Source organism: Salvelinus alpinus, chromosome 12 (genome assembly GCF_045679555.1).
Source record: "Salvelinus alpinus chromosome 12, SLU_Salpinus.1, whole genome shotgun sequence".
Classification (NCBI taxonomy): Eukaryota; Metazoa; Chordata; class Actinopteri; order Salmoniformes; family Salmonidae; genus Salvelinus; species Salvelinus alpinus.
Window position 1 is genome coordinate 60,233,263 of NC_092097.1, and position 19,417 is coordinate 60,252,679.

The 19,417-nt window shown below is 44.3% G+C and overlaps 1 protein-coding gene across 1 annotated transcript in view; it reads left to right on the plus strand.

Annotated features, from left to right (window-relative positions):
* The first annotated feature begins 6,321 nt into the window (after positions 1-6,321).
* Positions 6,322-19,417, plus strand: part of LOC139535253 (endothelin-3-like) — an 88,892-nt gene continuing 75,796 nt past the window's right edge. Inside the window, exon 1 of the mRNA XM_071334583.1 lies at positions 6,322-6,633. Coding sequence (XP_071190684.1) covers positions 6,564-6,633 — 70 coding nt within the window. The 5' untranslated portion in view covers positions 6,322-6,563. The remainder of the gene's footprint in view (positions 6,634-19,417) is intronic.

Consider the following 19,417-nt stretch of genomic DNA (forward strand, 5'->3'; position numbering starts at 1 on the left):
TCCTGAACTACCTCACCTGATTCATCAAGCCTTGATGATTAGTTGACAAGTTGAATCAGGTGTGCTAGCTGTGGAATTATTCTAATACATGGAATGGCTGAGGGTCCCCGAGGACATGTTGGAAAAACACTGGGTTAGAGAACGGCTGGGAGTCCCTGATGAGAGGTCGGAGAAACACTGGGTTAGAGAACGGCTGGGGGTCCCTGATGAGAGGTCGGAGAAACACTGGGTTAGAGAACAGCTGGGGGTCCCTGATGAGAGGTCGGAGAAACACTGGGTTAGAGAACGGCTGGGGGTCCCTGATGAGAGGTCGGAGAAACACTGGGTTAGGGAACGGCTGGGGGTCCCTGATGAGAGGTCGGAGAAACACTGGGTTAGAGAACGGCTGGGGGTCCCTGATGAGAGGTCGGAGAAACACTGGGTTAGGGAACGGCTGGGGGTCCCTGATGAGAGGTCGGAGAAACACTGGGTTAGAGAACGGCTGGGGGTCCCTGATGAGAGGTCGGAGAAACACTGGGTTAGAGAACGGCTGGGGGTCCCTGATGAGAGGTCGGAGAAACACTGGGTTAGAGAACAGCTGGGGGTCCCTGATGAGAGGTCGGAGAAACACTGGGTTAGGGAACGGCTGGGGGTCCCTGATGAGAGGTCGGAGAAACACTGGGTTAGAGAACGGCTGGGGGTCCCTGATGAGAGGTCGGAGAAACACTGGGTTAGAGAACAGCTGGGGGTCCCTGATGAGAGGTCGGAGAAACACTGGGTTAGAGAACGGCTGGGGGTCCCTGATGAGAGGTCGGAGAAACACTGGGTTAGAGAACGGCTGGGGTTCCCTGATGAGAGGTCGGAGAAACACTGGGTTAGAGAACAGCTGGGGGTCCCTGATGAGAGGTCGGAGAAACACTGGGTTAGAGAACGGCTGGGGGTCCCTGATGAGAGGTCGGAGAAACACTGGGTTAGAGAACGGCTGGGGGTCCCTGATGAGAGGTCGGAGAAACACTGCCCTAATTTATGGCCATCTTAACCTCCCATCAACCAACTCTAGCATTCCACCAATCAACCCTAACATTCCAGCAACTTAGCTTAACCTTCCAGCAACCTAACCTAATGTTCTACTAACCAACACTAACCTGCCAGCAAACAAACCAAACATTCCCCCAACCTAACCCCTCCCTGACCTAGAGGGCAACGACTTGCTCTTTAAATACACCATATGGCTCTAATGAAGACCAGACTGGACACACACAACTCCCTCCCACACAAACACACACACACACACACACACATATACACACACACACACACACACACACACACGTGTGTGTCCAGGACCCCCAGGGATAATGCAGCTAACACATCTAGTCAAGAGATAGTAAGGATTTTGTGTACAACCTTTGCCCTGCCCTAATGCCCTTAACAGTGTCGTGTATCAGCCCTCTCTAATGGAATGTTTCTAGGAGAACAAAGAGGAGCCCACAGCTGAAACGGAACCGTTGTCATCCACGGTACTGCCCCCCGGGTGCTTGGACACGGTACTGCCCCCCCGGGTGCTTGGACACGGTACTGCCCCCCGGGTGCTTGGGCACGGTACTGCCTCCCCGGGTGCTTGGACACGGTACTGCCCCCCCGGGTGCTTGGACACGGTACTGCCCCCCGGGTGCTTGGACACGGTACTGCCCCCCCGGGTGCTTGGACACGGTACTGCCCCCCGGGTGCTTGGACACGGTACTGCCCCCCAGGTGCTTGGACACGGTACTGCCCCCCGGGTGCTTGGACACGGTACTGCCCCCCGGGTGCTTGGACACGGTACTGCCCCCCCGGGTGCTTGGACACGGTACTGCCCCCCGCGTGCTTGGACACTCATACAGACAGTAGATCCAGTCCAGATTAGCCACAATTAAAGAAAATGTTCCCCCGTTAGCAGAGACTGCATTAAAGGTAATGTTCCCCCATTTGCAGACTGAATTAAAGGTAATGTTCCCACATTAGCAGAGACTGCATTAAAGGTAATGTTCCCCCGTTAGCAGAGACTGCATTAAAGGTAATGTTCCCCCGTTAGCAGAGACTGCATTAAAGATAATGTTCTCCTGTTAGCAGGGACTACATTAAATGAAATGTTCCCCCATTAGCAGACTGCATTAAAGGTAATGTTCCCACATTAGCAGAGACTGCATTAAAGGTAATGTTCCCCCGTTAGCAGAGACTGCATTAAAGGTAATGTTCCCCTGTTAGCAGAGACTACATTAAAGGTAATGTTCCCACGTTAGCAGAGACTGCATTAAAGGAAATGTTCCCCCATTAGCAGACTGCATTAAAGGTAATGTTCCCACATTAGCAGAGACTGCATTAAAGGTAATGTTCTGCCATTAGCAGAGACTGCATTAAAGGTAATGTTCCCCCAATAGCAGACTGCATTAAAGGTAATGTTCCCACATTAGCAGAGACTGCATTAAAGGTAATGTTCCCCCGTTAGCAGAGACTGCATTAAAGGTAATGTTCTCCCGTTAGCAGAGACTGCATTAAAGGTAATGTTCCCCCGTTAGCAGACTGCATTAAAGGTAATGTTCCCCCATTAGCAGAGACTGCATTAAAGGTAATGTTCCCCCATTAGCAGAGACTGCATTAAAGGTAATGTTCCCCCGTTAGCAGAGACTGCATTAAAGGTAATGTTCCCCCGTTAGCAGAGACTGCATTAAAGGTAATGTTCCCCCGTTAGCAGAGGTGGCATTAAAGGTAATGTTCCCCCATTAGCAGAGACTGCATTAAAGGTAATGTTCCCCCGTTAGCAGAGACTGCATTAAAGGTAATGTTCCCCCATTAGCAGAGGTGGCATTAAAGGTAATGTTCCCCCGTTAGCAGAGGTGGCATTAAAGGTAATGTTCCCCCATTAGCAGAGACTGCATTAAAGGTAATGTTCCCCCATGAGCAGAGACTGCATTAAAGGTAATGGTCCCCCGTTAACAGAGGTGGCATTAAAGGTAATGTTCCCCCGTTAGCAGAGACTGCATTAAAGGTAATGTTCCCCCGTTAGCAGAGATTGCATTAAAGGTAATGTTCCCCCGTTAGCAGAGACTGCATTAAAGGTAATGTTCCCCCGTTAGCAGAGACTACATTAAAGGTAATGTTCCCCCGTTAGCAGACTGCATTAAAGGTAATGTTCCCCCATTAGCAGAGACTGCATTAAAGGTAATGTTCCCCCGTTAGCAGAGACTGCATTAAAGGTAATGTTCCCCCGTTAGCAGAGACTGCATTAAAGGTAATGTTCCCCCGTTAGCAGAGACTGCATTCACGGTAAACTCTGCATATGTAGAAATTAATCATGGAAATGACCTTACATGTTCTGTCATGAAATCTGTAACGCTTCATCATACAGACTGAATAGAGCACTAAATGTATATTTAGAAAAGGACAATAATATATATTTTACAGCACATTAACAAACACAAAGAGAAATACGGCACAGACTACATTTGTGAGGCGTTTGAAACACACAGAGTAGTTCAAACTGAATAAATATATTCTTCAATAAACATTGTTTTCTTTAAATATAAACGATTGGCATTTCTCTTTCTACTCTTCTTAATGAAGAATGTGATCTATATTTTGAATGTTTCAAAATATTAATTGATGTGACTATTTAATCTTAGGTATTTTCACTTAACTTTTTCACTTGTATTTTTTTAATCAATAATTTAATTTATATATATCAATAATTCCACATTTTGATTAAATATTTGGTATAAAAAATTCATGGATAAAACACATTTTTATATAGAGAAATACAGTCAATTTTTTTATATCAAATGTTTTAATGATTGTTTAAAAGTTAATTTTCTCATACCTAAATAATGTTGTTGACTCATCCTATACTCACATTTGTGGCCAGAGCATAAATTGGAGAAAAACACATTTAATAAAAAAAACAAAAAAAAACACCTCCAACTTGTATCTCAAACACACCTTGCTATTTCTTCATCGAGGATGATGTCATCCTGAGGAGGATGAGCTAGCCAATTAGTGGTCTTTTCACATTAATATGTTTTATGACTGGTATACCCACACACGTTGCAGTGCACCCACACCATTTCAACACTGACAAGCTGCTTTTTAACATACTTCATTCATACTTTTGGAGGAAGGAAAACGATTTCACTTATATTGTAATTAATTATATTGTAATTAATTATATTGTAATTAATTATATTGTAATTAATTATAGGTCATATTTCATAGAAAGCTTGGAGATACCTGGACAGTTACTTTAAAGGTCGACTTTGAGCAAAAAAAAACGCCATAATAGAGGGTTTAAATTGTATGACAGATCAATGCACCCTCATACCAGGTAATTTCATGTTTACATGTTTACAGCTTCAGTCTAAAAACAAATCCTGTGAAATGAGGTCACCAGATTCTGGATGAGTTACTGGCTAGCTCAGCTAACAAACTAGCTACTTCTGTTGTGGCGCGCATGACCAGAATATATACAGTGGGGAGAAGAAGTATTTGATACACTGCCGATTTTGCAGGTTTTCCTACTTACAAAGCATGTAGAGGTCTGTAATTTTTATCATAGGTACACTTCAACTGTGAGAGGCGGAATCTTAAACAAAAATCCAGAAAATCACATTGTATGATTTTTAAGTAATTAATTTGCATTTTATTGCATGACATAAGTATTTGATACATCCGAAAAGCAGAACTTAATATTTGGTACAGAAGCCTTTGTTTGCAATTACAGAGATCATACGTTTCCTGTAGTTCTTGACCAGGTTTGCACACACTGCAGCAGGGATTTTGGCCCACTCCTCCATACAGATCTTCTCCAGATCCTTCAGGTTTCGGGGCTGTCGCTGGGCAATACGGACTTTCAGCTCCCTCCAAAGATTTTCTATTGGGTTCAGGTCTGGAGACTGGCTAGGCCACTCCAGGACCTTGAGATGCTTCTTACGGAGCCACTCCTTAGTTGCCCTGGCTGTGTGTTTCAGGTTGTTGTCATGCTGGAAGACCCAGCCACGACCCATCTTCAATGCTCTTACTGAGGGAAGGAGGTTGTTGGCCAAGATCTCGCGATACATGGCCCCATCCATCCTCCCCTCAATACGGTGCAGTCGTCCTGTCCCCTTGGCAGAAAAGCATCCCCAAAGAATGATGTTTCCACCTCCATGCTTCACGGTTGGGATGGTGTTCTTGGGGTTGTACTCATCCTTCTTCTTCCTCCAAACACGGCGAGTGGAGTTTAGACCAAAAAGCTCTATTTTTGTCTCATCAGACCACATGACCTTCTCCCATTCCTCCTCTGGATCATCCAGATGGTCATTGGCAATTTTCAGACGGGCCTGGACATGCGCTGGCTTGAGCAGGGGGACCTTGCGTGCACTGCAGGATTTTAATCTATGACGGCGTAGTGTGTTACTAATGGTTTACTTTGAGAATGTGGTCCCAGCTCTCTTCAGGTCATTGACCAGGTCCTGCCGTGTAGTTCTGGGCTAATCCCTCACCTTCCTCATGATCATTGATGCCCCACGAGGTGAGATCTTGCATGGAGCCCCAGACCGAGGGTGATTGACCGTCATCTTGAACTTCTTCCATTTTCTAATAATTGCGCCAACAGTTGTTGCCTTCTCACCAAGCTGCTTGCCTATTGTCCTGTAGCCCATCCCAGCCTTGTGCAGGTCTACAATTTTATCCCTGATGTCCTTACACAGCTCTCTGGTCTTGGCCATTGTGGAGAGGTTGGAGTCTGTTTGATTGAGTGTGTGGACAGGTGTCTTTTATACAGGTAACGAGTTCAAACAGGTGCAGTTAATACAGGTAATGAGTGGAGAACAGGAGGGCTTCTTAAAGAAAAACTAACAGGTCTATGAGAGCCGGAATTCTTACTGGTTGGTAGGTGATCAAATACTTATGTCATGCAATAAAATGCAAATTAATTACTTAAAAATCATACAATGTGATTTTCTGGATTTTTGTTTTAGATTCCGTCTCTCACAGTTGAAGTGTACCTATGATAAAAATTACAGACCTCTACATGTTTTGTACGTAGGAAAACCTGCAAAATTGGCAGTGTATCAAATACTTGTTCTCCCCACTGTATATATTTATAAATAATACTGGGGCGGGGGAGGGGGGGGGGGGGGGGGGCAATCGACCTGTTCTGAATATTGTGTCCCCTCATGAGCCCCTGTGGTAATTTCGCCTATGGTTCTGTGTGTGTATGTCTGTGAGTGTTCAGGTATCAGCACTGCTCAATCCAGCTATAAAGAGACCGCTGTGCATAGGGGAGACAGGAATATCAGTTCTCCTTTACTTCTGCATCACCGACAGTAGAGGAGAGACCACTGCACTGCGCTCTAAAAGCCTACTGGACATCTTTCAACGGACTTTTAGCAGACAGCAACAATGCAGGTCTCTGCAGGAACATAGCAGTCTGGAACCCAGGAGGATTCTGACAAGGTCAACATTCTACTCACCATGGGATTCGTCTGATCTTTTTTACTTTTGAAAATTTTATTCATTCTTTTTTTTTGTGTGATCTTTTTGTAGCTGTTTATTTTTTTATCTGATGTGGTATGGCTAATGTTTCTCTGATGGATCTGGGAGTTCTACTTTTAATTGGACTAGCAGCTGTCTTTGCAAATGGTAAGTTTGAAGAATGATCTGCTTCTTCTGAGTTGAGTTATTAAACTGTTGTTTCTGCTGGAGAGACAGGGCACTGAGAGAGTAAATACTCCTGAGTTGTATTATTAAACTGTAGTTTCTGCTGGAGAGACAGGGCACTGAGAGAGTAAATACTCCTGAGTTGTATTATTAAACTGTTGTTTCTGCTGGAGAGACAGGGCACTGAGAGATTAAATACTCCTGAGTTGTATTATTAAACTGTTGTTTCTGCTGGAGAGACAGGGCACTGAGAGATTAAATACTCCTGAGTTGTATTATTAAACTGTTGTTTCTGCTGGAGAGACAGGGCACTGAGAGATTAAATACTCCTGAGTTGTATTATTAAACTGTTGTTTCTGCTGGAGAGACAGGGCACTGAGAGATTAAATACTCCTGAGTTGTATTATTAAACTGTAGTTTCTGCTGGAGAGACAGGGCACTGAGAGAGTAAATACTCCTGAGTGGTATTATTAAACTGTAGTTTCTGCTGGAGAGACAGGGCACTGAGAGAGTAAATACTCCTGAGTTGTATTATTAAACTGTTGTTTCTGCTGGAGAGACAGGGCACTGAGAGAGTAAATACTCCTGAGTGGTATTATTAAACTGTTGTTTCTGCTGGAGAGACAGGGCACGGAGAGAGTAAATACTCCTGAGTTGTATTATTAAACTGTAGTTTCTGCTGGAGAGACAGGGCACGGAGAGAGTAAATACTCCTGAGTTGTATTATTAAACTGTAGTTTCTGCTGGAGAGACAGGGCACTGAGAGAGTAAATACTCCTGAGTTGTATTATTAAACTGTTGTTTCTGCTGGAGAGACAGGGCACTGAGAGATTAAATACTCCTGAGTTGTATTATTAAACTGTAGTTTCTGCTGGAGAGACAGGGCACTGAGAGAGTAAATACTCCTGAATTGTATTATTAAACTGTTGTTTCTGCTGGAGAGACAGGGCACTGAGAGATTAAATACTCCTGAGTTGTATTATTAAACTGTAGTTTCTGCTGGAGAGACAGGGCACGGAGAGAGTAAATACTCCTGAGTTGTATTATTAAACTGTAGTCTACATTCGATGCGCTGAAGTTTCAACTGCACTTTAACTTTTGTTAGTCTACTTCAATAAAAACATTTTTTTTTTTATGTATAATACTCTTCCTGTCAAGAATTATCAGAACATGAATGTCCATGGATATGTTCCTGTGAATAAGTAGCAGTAATGTCCATGTATAAGATTTCATGAATGTGCATTTAATTAATCTATCAGTATCCGTGCTTCAAGTTGAAATATATTTAATGTTTTTCTTCAAGATTATTTATTTTTTATATTGAATATTCATTTTTGAATTATTCATTTAAATGAGGAGCATTCATTACCTATTAAAAAAAAAAGATTTGGAGGGTTGGGATTTGGACACACGCTTTCTCAGTGACTCTGCAGTGCACCTTGAGACCTCAGTGCATGTACATCACTGTGAAATGTTTTTTTGGGGGGGGTTACTTAATAAAAGCCTAGTGTGAAACTTAGTAAATCAACTACAGGTCTATTCTTCTCAGACACTTCCTCCCCTTTGTGTCATTAGCCTGGGGATGGTGTTAAGAAATCCGTTGTAACCTGCATACAGGGGTGGGATAGACATTCTTGGAATAGCTTAAGCTATCACTGTGTATTTAGTCATTTGTATTTTAATACAGGGGGAGTCAGGACACTTCATTGAATGTAGATACAGTATATATATATATATATATATATATACAAACGTTATGTGGACACCCCTTTAAATGAGTGGATTCAATTTCAGCCACACCCGTTGCTGACAGGTGTATAACATCTATCACACAGTCATGCGATCTCCATAGATAAACATTGGTTGTAGAATGGCCCATACTGGAGAGCTCAGTGACTTTTAAAGTGGCACCGTCATAGGATGCCACCTTTCCAACAAGCCAGTTCGTCAAATGTCTGCCCTGGTCAACTGTGAGTTGTGTTCTTGTGAAAGTGTGTGAATGTCTAGGAGCAACAACGGCTCAGCTGCTAAGTGGTAGGCCACACAACCTTACAGAACGGGACCGGCGAGTGCTGAAGTGCATAGCGTGTAAAAATCGTCTGTCCTCGGTTGCAACACTCACTATCAAGGTCCAAAAAGGCCTTTGGAAGAAACGTCAGCACAAGAACAGTTCGTCAGGAGCTTAATGAAATGGGTTTCCATAGCCGAGCAGCTGCACAGAAGCCTAAGATAAACATGCGCAATCCCAAGCGTCGGCTGGAGTGGTGTAAAGGAGCTGTGGTTCACCATCTGGCAGTCCGACGGATGAATCTGGGTTTGGCGGACGCCAGGAGAACGCTACCTGCCCCAATGCATAGTGACAACTGTAAAGTTTGGTGGAGGAGCCCGACCTCCAGTGCCCGACCTCACTAATGCTCTTGTGGCATGTCCCCTCAGCAATATTACATATCATATCTAGTGAAAAGCATTCCCTGAAGAGCGGAGACTGTTATAGCAGCAAAGGGGGGGACCAACTCCATAGTAACGTCCATGATTTTGGAATGAGATGTTCGACGAGCAGGTGTCCACATACTTTTGGTCCTGTAGTGTAGATATTGTATCAAAATGTTTATTTTTCTATTTTCCAAGGTTGTAAAAAAATACAGTCATTATTTATGAAGCCCTTTTTACACTATATTAATATTTGTGACCGATCGGCTGAAATCGGTCTTGTCTGTTTCTGTCTCTGTCCAGCTTCTGACTGAAGGAATTTGATTTTCTCAATGCAGTGAAAAGCTGTCTTTCTTTATACAAGCATGAAGTCCATCAGCCCCACCTCCAATCGATCACCCCACTGACATTTCCTGCTCCAGATGGACAGGCGGGCTGCAGTCCATCAGCCCCATCTCCAATCAATCACCCCACTGACATTTCCTGCTCCAGATGGACGGACGAGCTGCAGTCCATCAGCCCCACCTCCAATCCAATAGTGGCTTCCAAGATGGCTTAGCAGTTCAGACGTCATTTCTGTTTCGTATTGTCGTGTCCTGTATATATATATATTTACACCTTTCTTCGCATATCTTTTATATATTTTATTATCCAAGAACTCAACTACAAAAGCTTTCCTGCAAAAGCTTTCCTGCAACCCGCTTCACCAATTACAAAAAAGTATTATTTACCTCAAATCTGAAAATCCACCGTGGAAGCTAGCCAGGGGCTAATTCAGAAGCTAGCCAGAAAGCTAACCAGAAGCTATCCGATAGCTAGCCAGAAGCTAATCTGTAGCTGCCCAGAAATTAGCCGGTCTGCTGGCTAGCGTTGGTGTTTCAGCTGCCCACGTTTTGTGGTCATCAGCTATTCCTTTAGCTCGATAATCTACCGGCACTTTTGTGCAACGCGACTCGGACCGGAGCATTCCGGGACTTTTTTCTCTCAGTTTCCCCGGATTTCAGCCGCAGGCTCTGGACATTTGCAGCTAGCTAGCTGCAAACCGTGTGACTATTGGCTTACGTCGATCCCGGAGCAAACTCAAATCATTCCGGAGCTAGCCAGCTGAGGAGTTCCATCAGCCATTCCTGGGCTACAGTCACCTATCTGGACCCGTTTTTTTTTTTGTTTTTTTGTTTTGTTGTTGCTGCCCCATCGGGCCTTCACGACTGACTGCCGACGTTATCTGCCCGAGGGAGTTATCCAACTGGCACCTCCGTCCCGACGTTACCTGAACGTTCATCTGGGGCCCGCTAACCGTTAGCTGTCTTATCGGCTGCTATCTGAATAAGTATATCGGACAATTATTATTATTATTTATTTATTTTATTTTCTTCTTGGGTCACTATATCTATTTTGCCAATTTGGATTGATCCCCTCTACCACACGGAACCCCACTAACCTACCGACGGAAACGCACGAGGTATCTACAAATAGACTTCCATACTATGCTATCTTGCTACCGATAGCCATCTACCCGGCCAGCTGTCTGGATCGCCGTGACCCCAACCAACCTCTACTCACTGGACCCTTATTGATCACTCGATTAAGCATGCCTCTCCTTAATGTAAATATGCCTTGTCCATTGCTGTTCTGGTTAGTGTTTATTGGCTTATTTCACTGTAGAGCCTCTAGCCCTGCTCACTATACCATATCCAACCTCACAGTTCCACCACCCACATATGCGATGACATCACCTGGTTTCAATGATGTTTCTAGAGACAATATCTCTCTCATCATCACTCAATACCTAGGTTTACCTCCACTGTATTCACATCCTACCATACCTTTTTCTGTACATTATTCCTTTAAGCTATTTTATCGCCCCCAGAAACTTCCTTTTACTCTCTGCTCTAGAAGTTCTAGACGACCAATTCTCATAGCTTTTAGCCGTACCCTTATCCTACTCCTCCTCTGTTCCTCTGGTGATGTAGAGGTGAATCCAGGCCCTGCAGTACCTAGCTCCACTCCTATTCCCCAGGCGCTCTCTTTTGATGACTTCTGTAACCGTAATAGCCTTGGCTTCATGCATGTTAACATTAGAAGCCTCCTCCCTAAGTTTGTTTTGTTCACTGCTTTAGCACACTCTGCCAACCCGGATGTTTTAGCCGTGTCTGAATCCTGGCTTAGAAAGACCACCAAAAATTCTGACATTTTCATCCCCAACTACAAGATTTTCAGACAAGATAGAACGGCCAAAGGGGGCGGTGTTGCAATCTATTGCAAAGATTGCCTGCAGAGTTCTGTTTTACTATCCAGGTCTGTTCCCAAACAATTTGAACTTCTACTTTTAAAAATCCACCTCTCTAAAAACAAGTCTCTCACCGTTGCCGCCTGCTATAGACCACCCTCTGCCCCCAGCTGTGCTCTGGACACTATATGTGAACTGATTGCCCCCCATCTATCTTCAGAGCTCGTGCTGCTAGGCGACCTAAATTTTAACATGCTTAACACCTCAGCCACCCTACAATCTAAGCTTGATGCCCTCAATCTCACACAAATTATCAATGAACCTACCAGGTACCACCCCAATTCCGTAAACACGGGTACCCTCATAGATATCATCCTAACAAACTTGCCCTCCAAATACACCTCTGCTGTTTTCAACCAAGATCTCAGCGATCACTGCCTCATTGCCTGCATCCGTAATGGGTCAGCGGTCAAACGACCTCCACTCATCACTGTCAAACGCTCCCTGAAACACTTCAGCGAGCAGGCCTTTCTAATCGACCTGGCCGAGGTATCCTGGAAGGATATTGATCTCATCCCGTCAGTAGAGGATGCCTGGACATTTTTTTAAAATGCCTTCCTCACCATCTTGAATAAGCATGCCCCATTCAAGAAATTTAGAACCAGGAACAGATATAGCCCTTGGTTCTCTCCTGACCTGACTGCCCTTAACCAACAGAAAAACATCCTATGGCGTTCTGCATTAGCATCGAACAGCCCCCGTGATATGCAACTTTTCAGGGAAGCTAGAAACCAGTATACACAGGCAGTTAGAAAAGCCAAGGCTAGCTTTTTCAAGCAGAAATTTGCTTCCTGCAACACAAATTCAAAAAAGTTCTGGGACACTGTAAAGTCCATGGAGAATAAGAACACCTCCTCCCAGCTTCCAACTGCTCTGAAGATAGGAAACACTGTCACCACCGACAAATCCACTATAATTGAGAATTTCAATAAGCATTTTTCTACGGCTGGCCATGCTTTCCACCTGGCTACCCCTACCCCGGACAACAGCACTGCCCTCCCCTCTGCTACTCGCCCAAGCCTTCCCCATTTCTCTTTCTCCCAAATACAGTCAGCTGATGTTCTAAAAGAGCTGCAAAATCTGGACCCTTACAAATCAGCCGGGCTAGATAATCTGGACCCTTTCTTTCTAAAACTATCTGCTGAAATTGTTGCCACCCCTATTACTAGCCTTTTCAACCTCTCTTTCGTGTCGTCTGAGATTCCCAAAGATTGGAAAGCAGCTGCGGTTATCCCCCTCTTCAAAGGGGGGGACACTCTTGACCCTAACAGCTACAGACCTATATCTATCCTACCCTGCCTTTCTAAGGTCTTCGAAAGCCAAGTCAACAAACAGATTACCGACCATTTCAAATCCCACCATACCTTCTCCGCTATGCAATCTGGTTTCAGAGCTGGTCATGGGTGCACCTCAGCCACGCTCAAGGTCATAAACGATATCTTAACCGCCATCGATAGGAAACAATACTGTGCAGCCGTATTCATTGACCTGGCCAAGGCTTTTGACTCTGTCAATCACCACATCCTCATCGGCAGACTCGACAGCCTTGGTTTCTCTAATGATTGCCTCGCCTGGTTCACCAACTACTTCTCTGATCGAGTTCAGTGTGTCAAATCGGAGGGTCTGTTGTCCGGGCCTCTGGCAGTCTCCATGGGGGTGCCACAGGGTTCAATTCTTGGACCGACTCTCTTCTCTGTATACATCAATGATGTCGCTCTTGCTGCTGGTGATTCTCTGATCCACCTCTACGCAGACGACACTATTCTGTATACTTCTGGCCCTTCTTTTGACACTGTGTTAACAACCCTCCAGGCGAGCTTCAATGCCATACAACTCTCCTTCCGTGGCCTCCAATTGCTCTTAAATACAAGTAAAACTAAATGCATGCTCTTCAACCGATCGCTGCCTGCACCTGCCCGCCTGTCCAACATCACTACTCTGGACGGCTCTGACTTAGAATATGTGGACAACTACAAATACCTAGGTGTCTGGTTAGACTGTAAACTCTCCTTCCAGACTCACATCAAACATCTCCAATCCAAAGTTAAATCTAGAATTGGCTTCCTATTCCGCAACAAAGCATCCTTCACTCATGCTGCCAAACATACCCTTGTAAAACTGACCATCCTACCAATCCTCGACTTCGGTGATGTCATTTACAAAATAGCCTCCAAAACCCTACTCAATAAATTGGATGCAGTCTATCACAGTGCCATCCGTTTTGTCACCAAAGCCCCATATACTACCCACCACTGCGACCTGTACACTCTCGTTGGTTGGCCCTCGCTTCATACTCGTCGCCAAACCCACTGGTTCCAGGTCATCTACAAGACCCTGCTAGGTAAAGTCCCCCCTTATCTCAGCTCGCTGGTCACCATAGCAACACCTACCTGTAGCACGCGCTCCAGCAGGTTTATCTCTCTGGTCACCCCCAAAACCAATTCTTCCTTTGGCCGCCTCTCCTTCCAGTTCTCTGCTGCCAATGACTGGAACGAACTACAAAAATCTCTGAAACTGGAAACACTTATCTCCCTCACTAGCTTTAAGCACCAGCTGTCAGAGCAGCTCATAGATTACTGCACCTGTACATAGCTCATCTATAATTTAGCCCAAACAACTACCTCTTTACCTACTGTATTTATTTATTTATTTTGCTCCTTTGCACCCCATTATTTCTGTCTCTACTTTGCGCTTTCTTCCACTGCAAACCAACCATTCCAGTGTTTTTATTTTTTATTTTACTTGCTGTGTTGTATTTACTTCGCCACCATGGCCTTTTTATATTTTTATTTATTTATACATATATTTGTTTGCCTTCACCTCCCTTATCTCACCTCACTTGCTCACATTGTATATAGACTTATTTTTTTTCACTGTATCATTGACTATATGTTTGTTTTACTCCATGTGTAACTATGTGTTGTTGTATGTGTCGAACTGCTTTGCTTTATCTTGGCCAGGTCGCAATTGTAAATGAGAACGTGTTCTCAATTTGCCTACCTGGTTAAATAAAGGTTAAATAAAAAAATAAAAAAATAAAAAAAATCAATCACCCCACTGACATTTCCTGCTCCAGATGGACGAGCTGCATCCCAAAGAGCACATTATTGTCTAGGGGCCCTGGTCCAGTTGGTACACCTACTGACTGGTCAAACACAGTACATTATGTAGGGATTAGGGTGCCATTTGTGACCGACGGCCTCAATTTGGTCTTATGTAGCAACATTTTAAATGGTGTGTTTTACATTGGATAAAAGTAGAGACTCAGAGCTACCAAATTATATATAATACACTGCATTTGAGGAACAATGGTAAAGTCATTCTGCATTGAAAGTTGATAAACTTGTAAACTCACTTTTGAGAAAATGGCCTTTGAATGTTTTGGCACACCTACTGGAGATGTGAGAGAATTGCTACAACTCCCAGACACATCTAGCTAAGTGGATGGGTCTCTATTGTCTAGACATGTTCATCAAATACTATAGATGGCTGTAATCACCTCCAGACACATCTAGCTAAGTGGAGGGATCTCTATTGTCTAGACATGTTCATGAAATACTATAGATGGCTGTAATCACCCCCAGACACATCTAGCTAAGTGGATGGGTCTCTATTGTCTAGACATGTTCATGAAATACTATAGATGGCTGTAATCACCCCCCAGACACATCTAGCTAAGTGGATGGGTCTCTATTGTCTAGACATGTTCATGAAATACTATAGATGGCTGTAATCACCTCCAGACACATCTAGCTAAGTGGATGGGTCTCTACAGAAGGTGGAAAAGGTACAACGAAATGGTTACTTGTATAGTAGCGATATCAGAAATATAGTCAATATAAATAAAATAATATAGAGTATGTACAAGAAAAATATCAAAAACAATATCAGTGATAGACAAGGTAGTTATATGCATACAAGCAGGGGCAAAGTGGCTGAACAGCAGGATAAACAGTTTATATAGCAGTAACGTATGGCGTGTGTGTTAGGAGAGAATCATGTGAATAGAGGCACTGCAGATGCTGATGACTGGTGTGTCCAAACCACACATGAACAAGGGAATCTATATTCTGAGAGCCTGTTTCTGTCCTGCCCTTGAATTTGGTGCAGGGCATGTGATGTCCATAGCCTCTTCCATCGAAAAACTCCCTGATCTTTTCAAGAAAATCAGTTTGTCTAGCTGTGTCCAGTCCAGGTGGTGCTTGTACAGGCAGACCATCTATGGGAGGAAGGATGTCAGCGTTGGGCAGCAGCTGAAACCTGATCCTGACTGAGTCCAAACGCTCCTTGGTGACAACAACACCAGGCTCCAGAGCATCGAAGCTGTAAAATAGGAAATAACACATAAAATATACAAGACATTACAACCTTGCCCACATCAATTCACCTCCCAAGTTTAAATAAGAAGAATAACCTCATACAATGGAATGAGAATGATGTTCAGCTGAAGTGCTTACTACTTGATCTGTGGCGTCGATCTGAAGTACAGAGTCAGGTGTTGTTGCCAGCCATAGCATTCCACCAGCACCGCACCATCCTCCAGTCCAACCAGCTGTGGGATGTTGACCTCTGTCACAGTGCTTCACAACACCAGCAATCTCAGACAAAGTGTTCACTCTGATCTTTCTGAAGTGCTGCTTAATGAGGCCGAAGCACCAGTTGGGGGAAAACTTGGTGTGGCCTGTGATCAGGAAGTGAAGGTCCAGACTGTGGTGGAGGTTGTGCATGGTCCGCCAGGCACAATACCAGAGCATAAACTTGTTCTTGTTTTGGCCACTGCAGTTATCACAATTCAGGTCCACACGTGTTTCCCCAACTCCGTACAACACTGAAGTAGTTGACTTGTTGTGGTATTTCTTCACAGCAGAAACCAACTCCATAGTTGGTGAAGAAATGGTGCTGGATGACATGCCTTCCATAAGTATTTCTTCACAGCAGACACCAAACAAGCCACACTTGCGAGGTGTTAAATAGTACAGTTGAAGTCGGAAGTTTACATACACCTTAGCCAAATACATTAAACTTTTTCACAATTCCTGACGTTCAATCCTAGTAAAAATTCCCTGTCGTAGGTCAGTTAGGATCACCACTTTATTTTAAGAATGTGAAATGTCAGAATAATAGTAGAGAGAATGATTTATTTCAGCTTTTATTTCTTTCATCACATTCCCAGTAGGTCAGAAGTTTACATACACTCAATTAGTATTTGGTAGCATTGCCTTTAAATTGTTTAAATTGGGTCAAATGTTTTGGGTAGCCTTCCACAAGCTTCCCACAATAAGTTGGGTGAATTTTGGCCCATTCCTCCAAACAGAGATGATGTAACGGAGTCAAGTTTGTTGGCCTCCTTGCTCACACACGCTTTTTCAGTTCTTCCCACAAATGTTCAATAGGATTGAGGTCAGGGCTTTGTGATGGCCACTCCAATACCTTGAATTTTGTCCTAAAGCCATTTTGACACAGCTTTGGAAGTATGCTTGGGGTCATTGTCCATTTGGAAGGCCCATTTGTGACCAAGCTTTAACTTCCTGACTGATGTCTTGAGATGTTGCTTCAATATATCCACATAATTTTCCTTCCTCGTGATGCCATCTATATTGAGAGGCGCACCAGTCCCTCCTGCAGCAATGCACCCCCACAACATGATGCTGCCACCCCCGTGCTTCACTGTTGGGATGGTGTTCTTCGGCTTGCAAGCATCCCCCTTTTTCCTCCAAACATAACGATGATCATTATGGCCAAACAGTTCTATTTTTGTTTCATCAGACCAGAGGACATTTCTCCAAAAAGTACAATCGTTGTCCCCATGTGCAGTTGCAAACCGTAGTCTGGATTTTTTATGGTGGTTTTGGAGCAGCGTCTTCTTCCTTGCTGAGCGGCCTTTCAGGTTATGTCGATATAGGACTCGTTTAACTGTGGATATAGATACTTTTGTACCTGTTTCCTCCAACATCTTCACATGGTCCTTTGCTGTTGTTCTGGGATTGATTTGCATTTTTCACACCAAAGTATGTTCATCTCTAGGAGACAGAATGCGTCTCCTTCCTGAGCGGTATGACAGCTGTGTGGTCACATGGTGTTCATACCTGCGTACTATTGTTTGCACAGATGAATATGGTGCCTTCAGGCGTTTGGAAATTGCTCCCAAGGGTGAACCAGACTTGTGGAGTTCTACAATTTATTTTTCTGTGGTCTTGGCTGATTTCTTTTGATTTTCCCATGATGTCAAGCAAAGAGGCACTGAGTTTGAAGGTAGGCCTTGAAATACATCCACAGGTACACCTCCAATTGACTCAAATGATGTCAATTAGACTATCAGAAGCTTCTAAAGCCATGACATAATTTTCTGGAATTTTCCAAGCTGTTTAAAAGCACAGTCAACTTAGTGTATGTAAACTTCTGACCCACTGGAATTGTGATACAGTGCATTATAAGTGAAATACTCTGTCTGTAAACAATTGTTGAAAAAATTACTTGTGTCATGCACAAAGTAGATGTCCTAACCGACTTGCCAAAACTATAGTTTGTTAACAAGAAATTTGTGGAGTTGTTGAAAAAAACAAGTTTTAATGACTCCAACCTAAGTGTATTTAAACTTCCAACTTCAACTGTAGATGGGACCTGGCTGCATAGGGTCAGAAGGATAGTAGATGGGACCTGGCTACATAGGGTCAGAAGGAAAGTAGATGGACCTGGCTACATAGGGTCAGAAGGATAGTAGATGGGACCTGGCTGCATAGGGTCAGAAGGATAGTAGATGGGACCTGGCTACATAGGGTCAGAAGGATAGTAGTTGGGACCTGGCTACATAGGGTCAGAAGGATAGTAGTTGAGACCTGGCTGCATAGGGTCAGAAGAATACTAGATGGGACGTGTCTACATAGGGTCAGAAGGATAGTAGATGGGACCTGGCTACATAGGGTCAGAAGGATAGTAGATGGACCTGCCTACATAGGGTCAGAAGGATAGTAGATGTGACCTGGTTACATAGGGTCAGAAGGATAGTAGATGGGACCTGGCTACATAGGGTCAGAAGGATAGTAGATGGGACCTGGCTACATAGGGTCAGAAGGATAGTAGATGGGACCTGGCTACATAGGGTCAGAAGGATAGTAGATGGACCTGGCTACATAGGGTCAGAAGGATAGTAGTTGGGACCTGGCTACATAGGGTCAGAAGGATAGTAGTTGGGACCTGGCTGCATAGGGTCAGAAGGATAGTAGATGGGACCTGGCTACATAGGGTCAGAAGGATAGTAGATGGGACCTGGCTACATAGGGTCAGAAGGATAGTAGATGGACCTGGCTACATAGGGTCAGAAGGATAGTAGATGGACCTGGCTACATAGGGTCAGAAGGATAGTAGATGGGACCTGGCTACATAGGGTCAGAAGGATAGTAGATGGGACCTGGCTACATAGGGTCAGAAGGATAGTAGATGGGACCTGGCTACATAGGGTCAGAAGGATAGTAGATGGGACCTGGCTACATAGGGTCAGAAGGATAGTAGATGGGACCTGGCTACATAGGGTCAGAAGGATAGTAGATGGACCTGGCTACATAGGGTCAGAAGGATAGTCGATGGGACCTGGCTACATAGGGTCAGAAGGATAGTAGATGGGACCTGGCTACATAGGGTCAGAAGGATAGTAGTTGGGACCTGGCTACATAGGGTCAGAAGGATAGTAGTTGGGACCTGGCTGTATAGGGTCAGAAGGATAGTAGATGGGACCTGGCTGCATAGGGTCAGAAGGATAGTAGATGGGACATGGCTACATAGGGTCAGAAGGATAGTAGATGGGACCTGGCTACATAGGGTCAGAAGGATAGTAGATGGGACCTGGCTACATAGGGTCAGAAGGATAGTAGATGGGACCTGGCTACATAGGGTCAGAAGGATAGTAGATGGGACCTGGCTGTATAGGGTCAGAAGGATAGTAGATGGGACCTGGCTACATAGGATCAGAAGGATAGTAGATGGGACCTGGCTACATAGGGTCAGAAGGATAGTAGATGGGACCTGGCTACATAGGGTCAGAAGGATAGT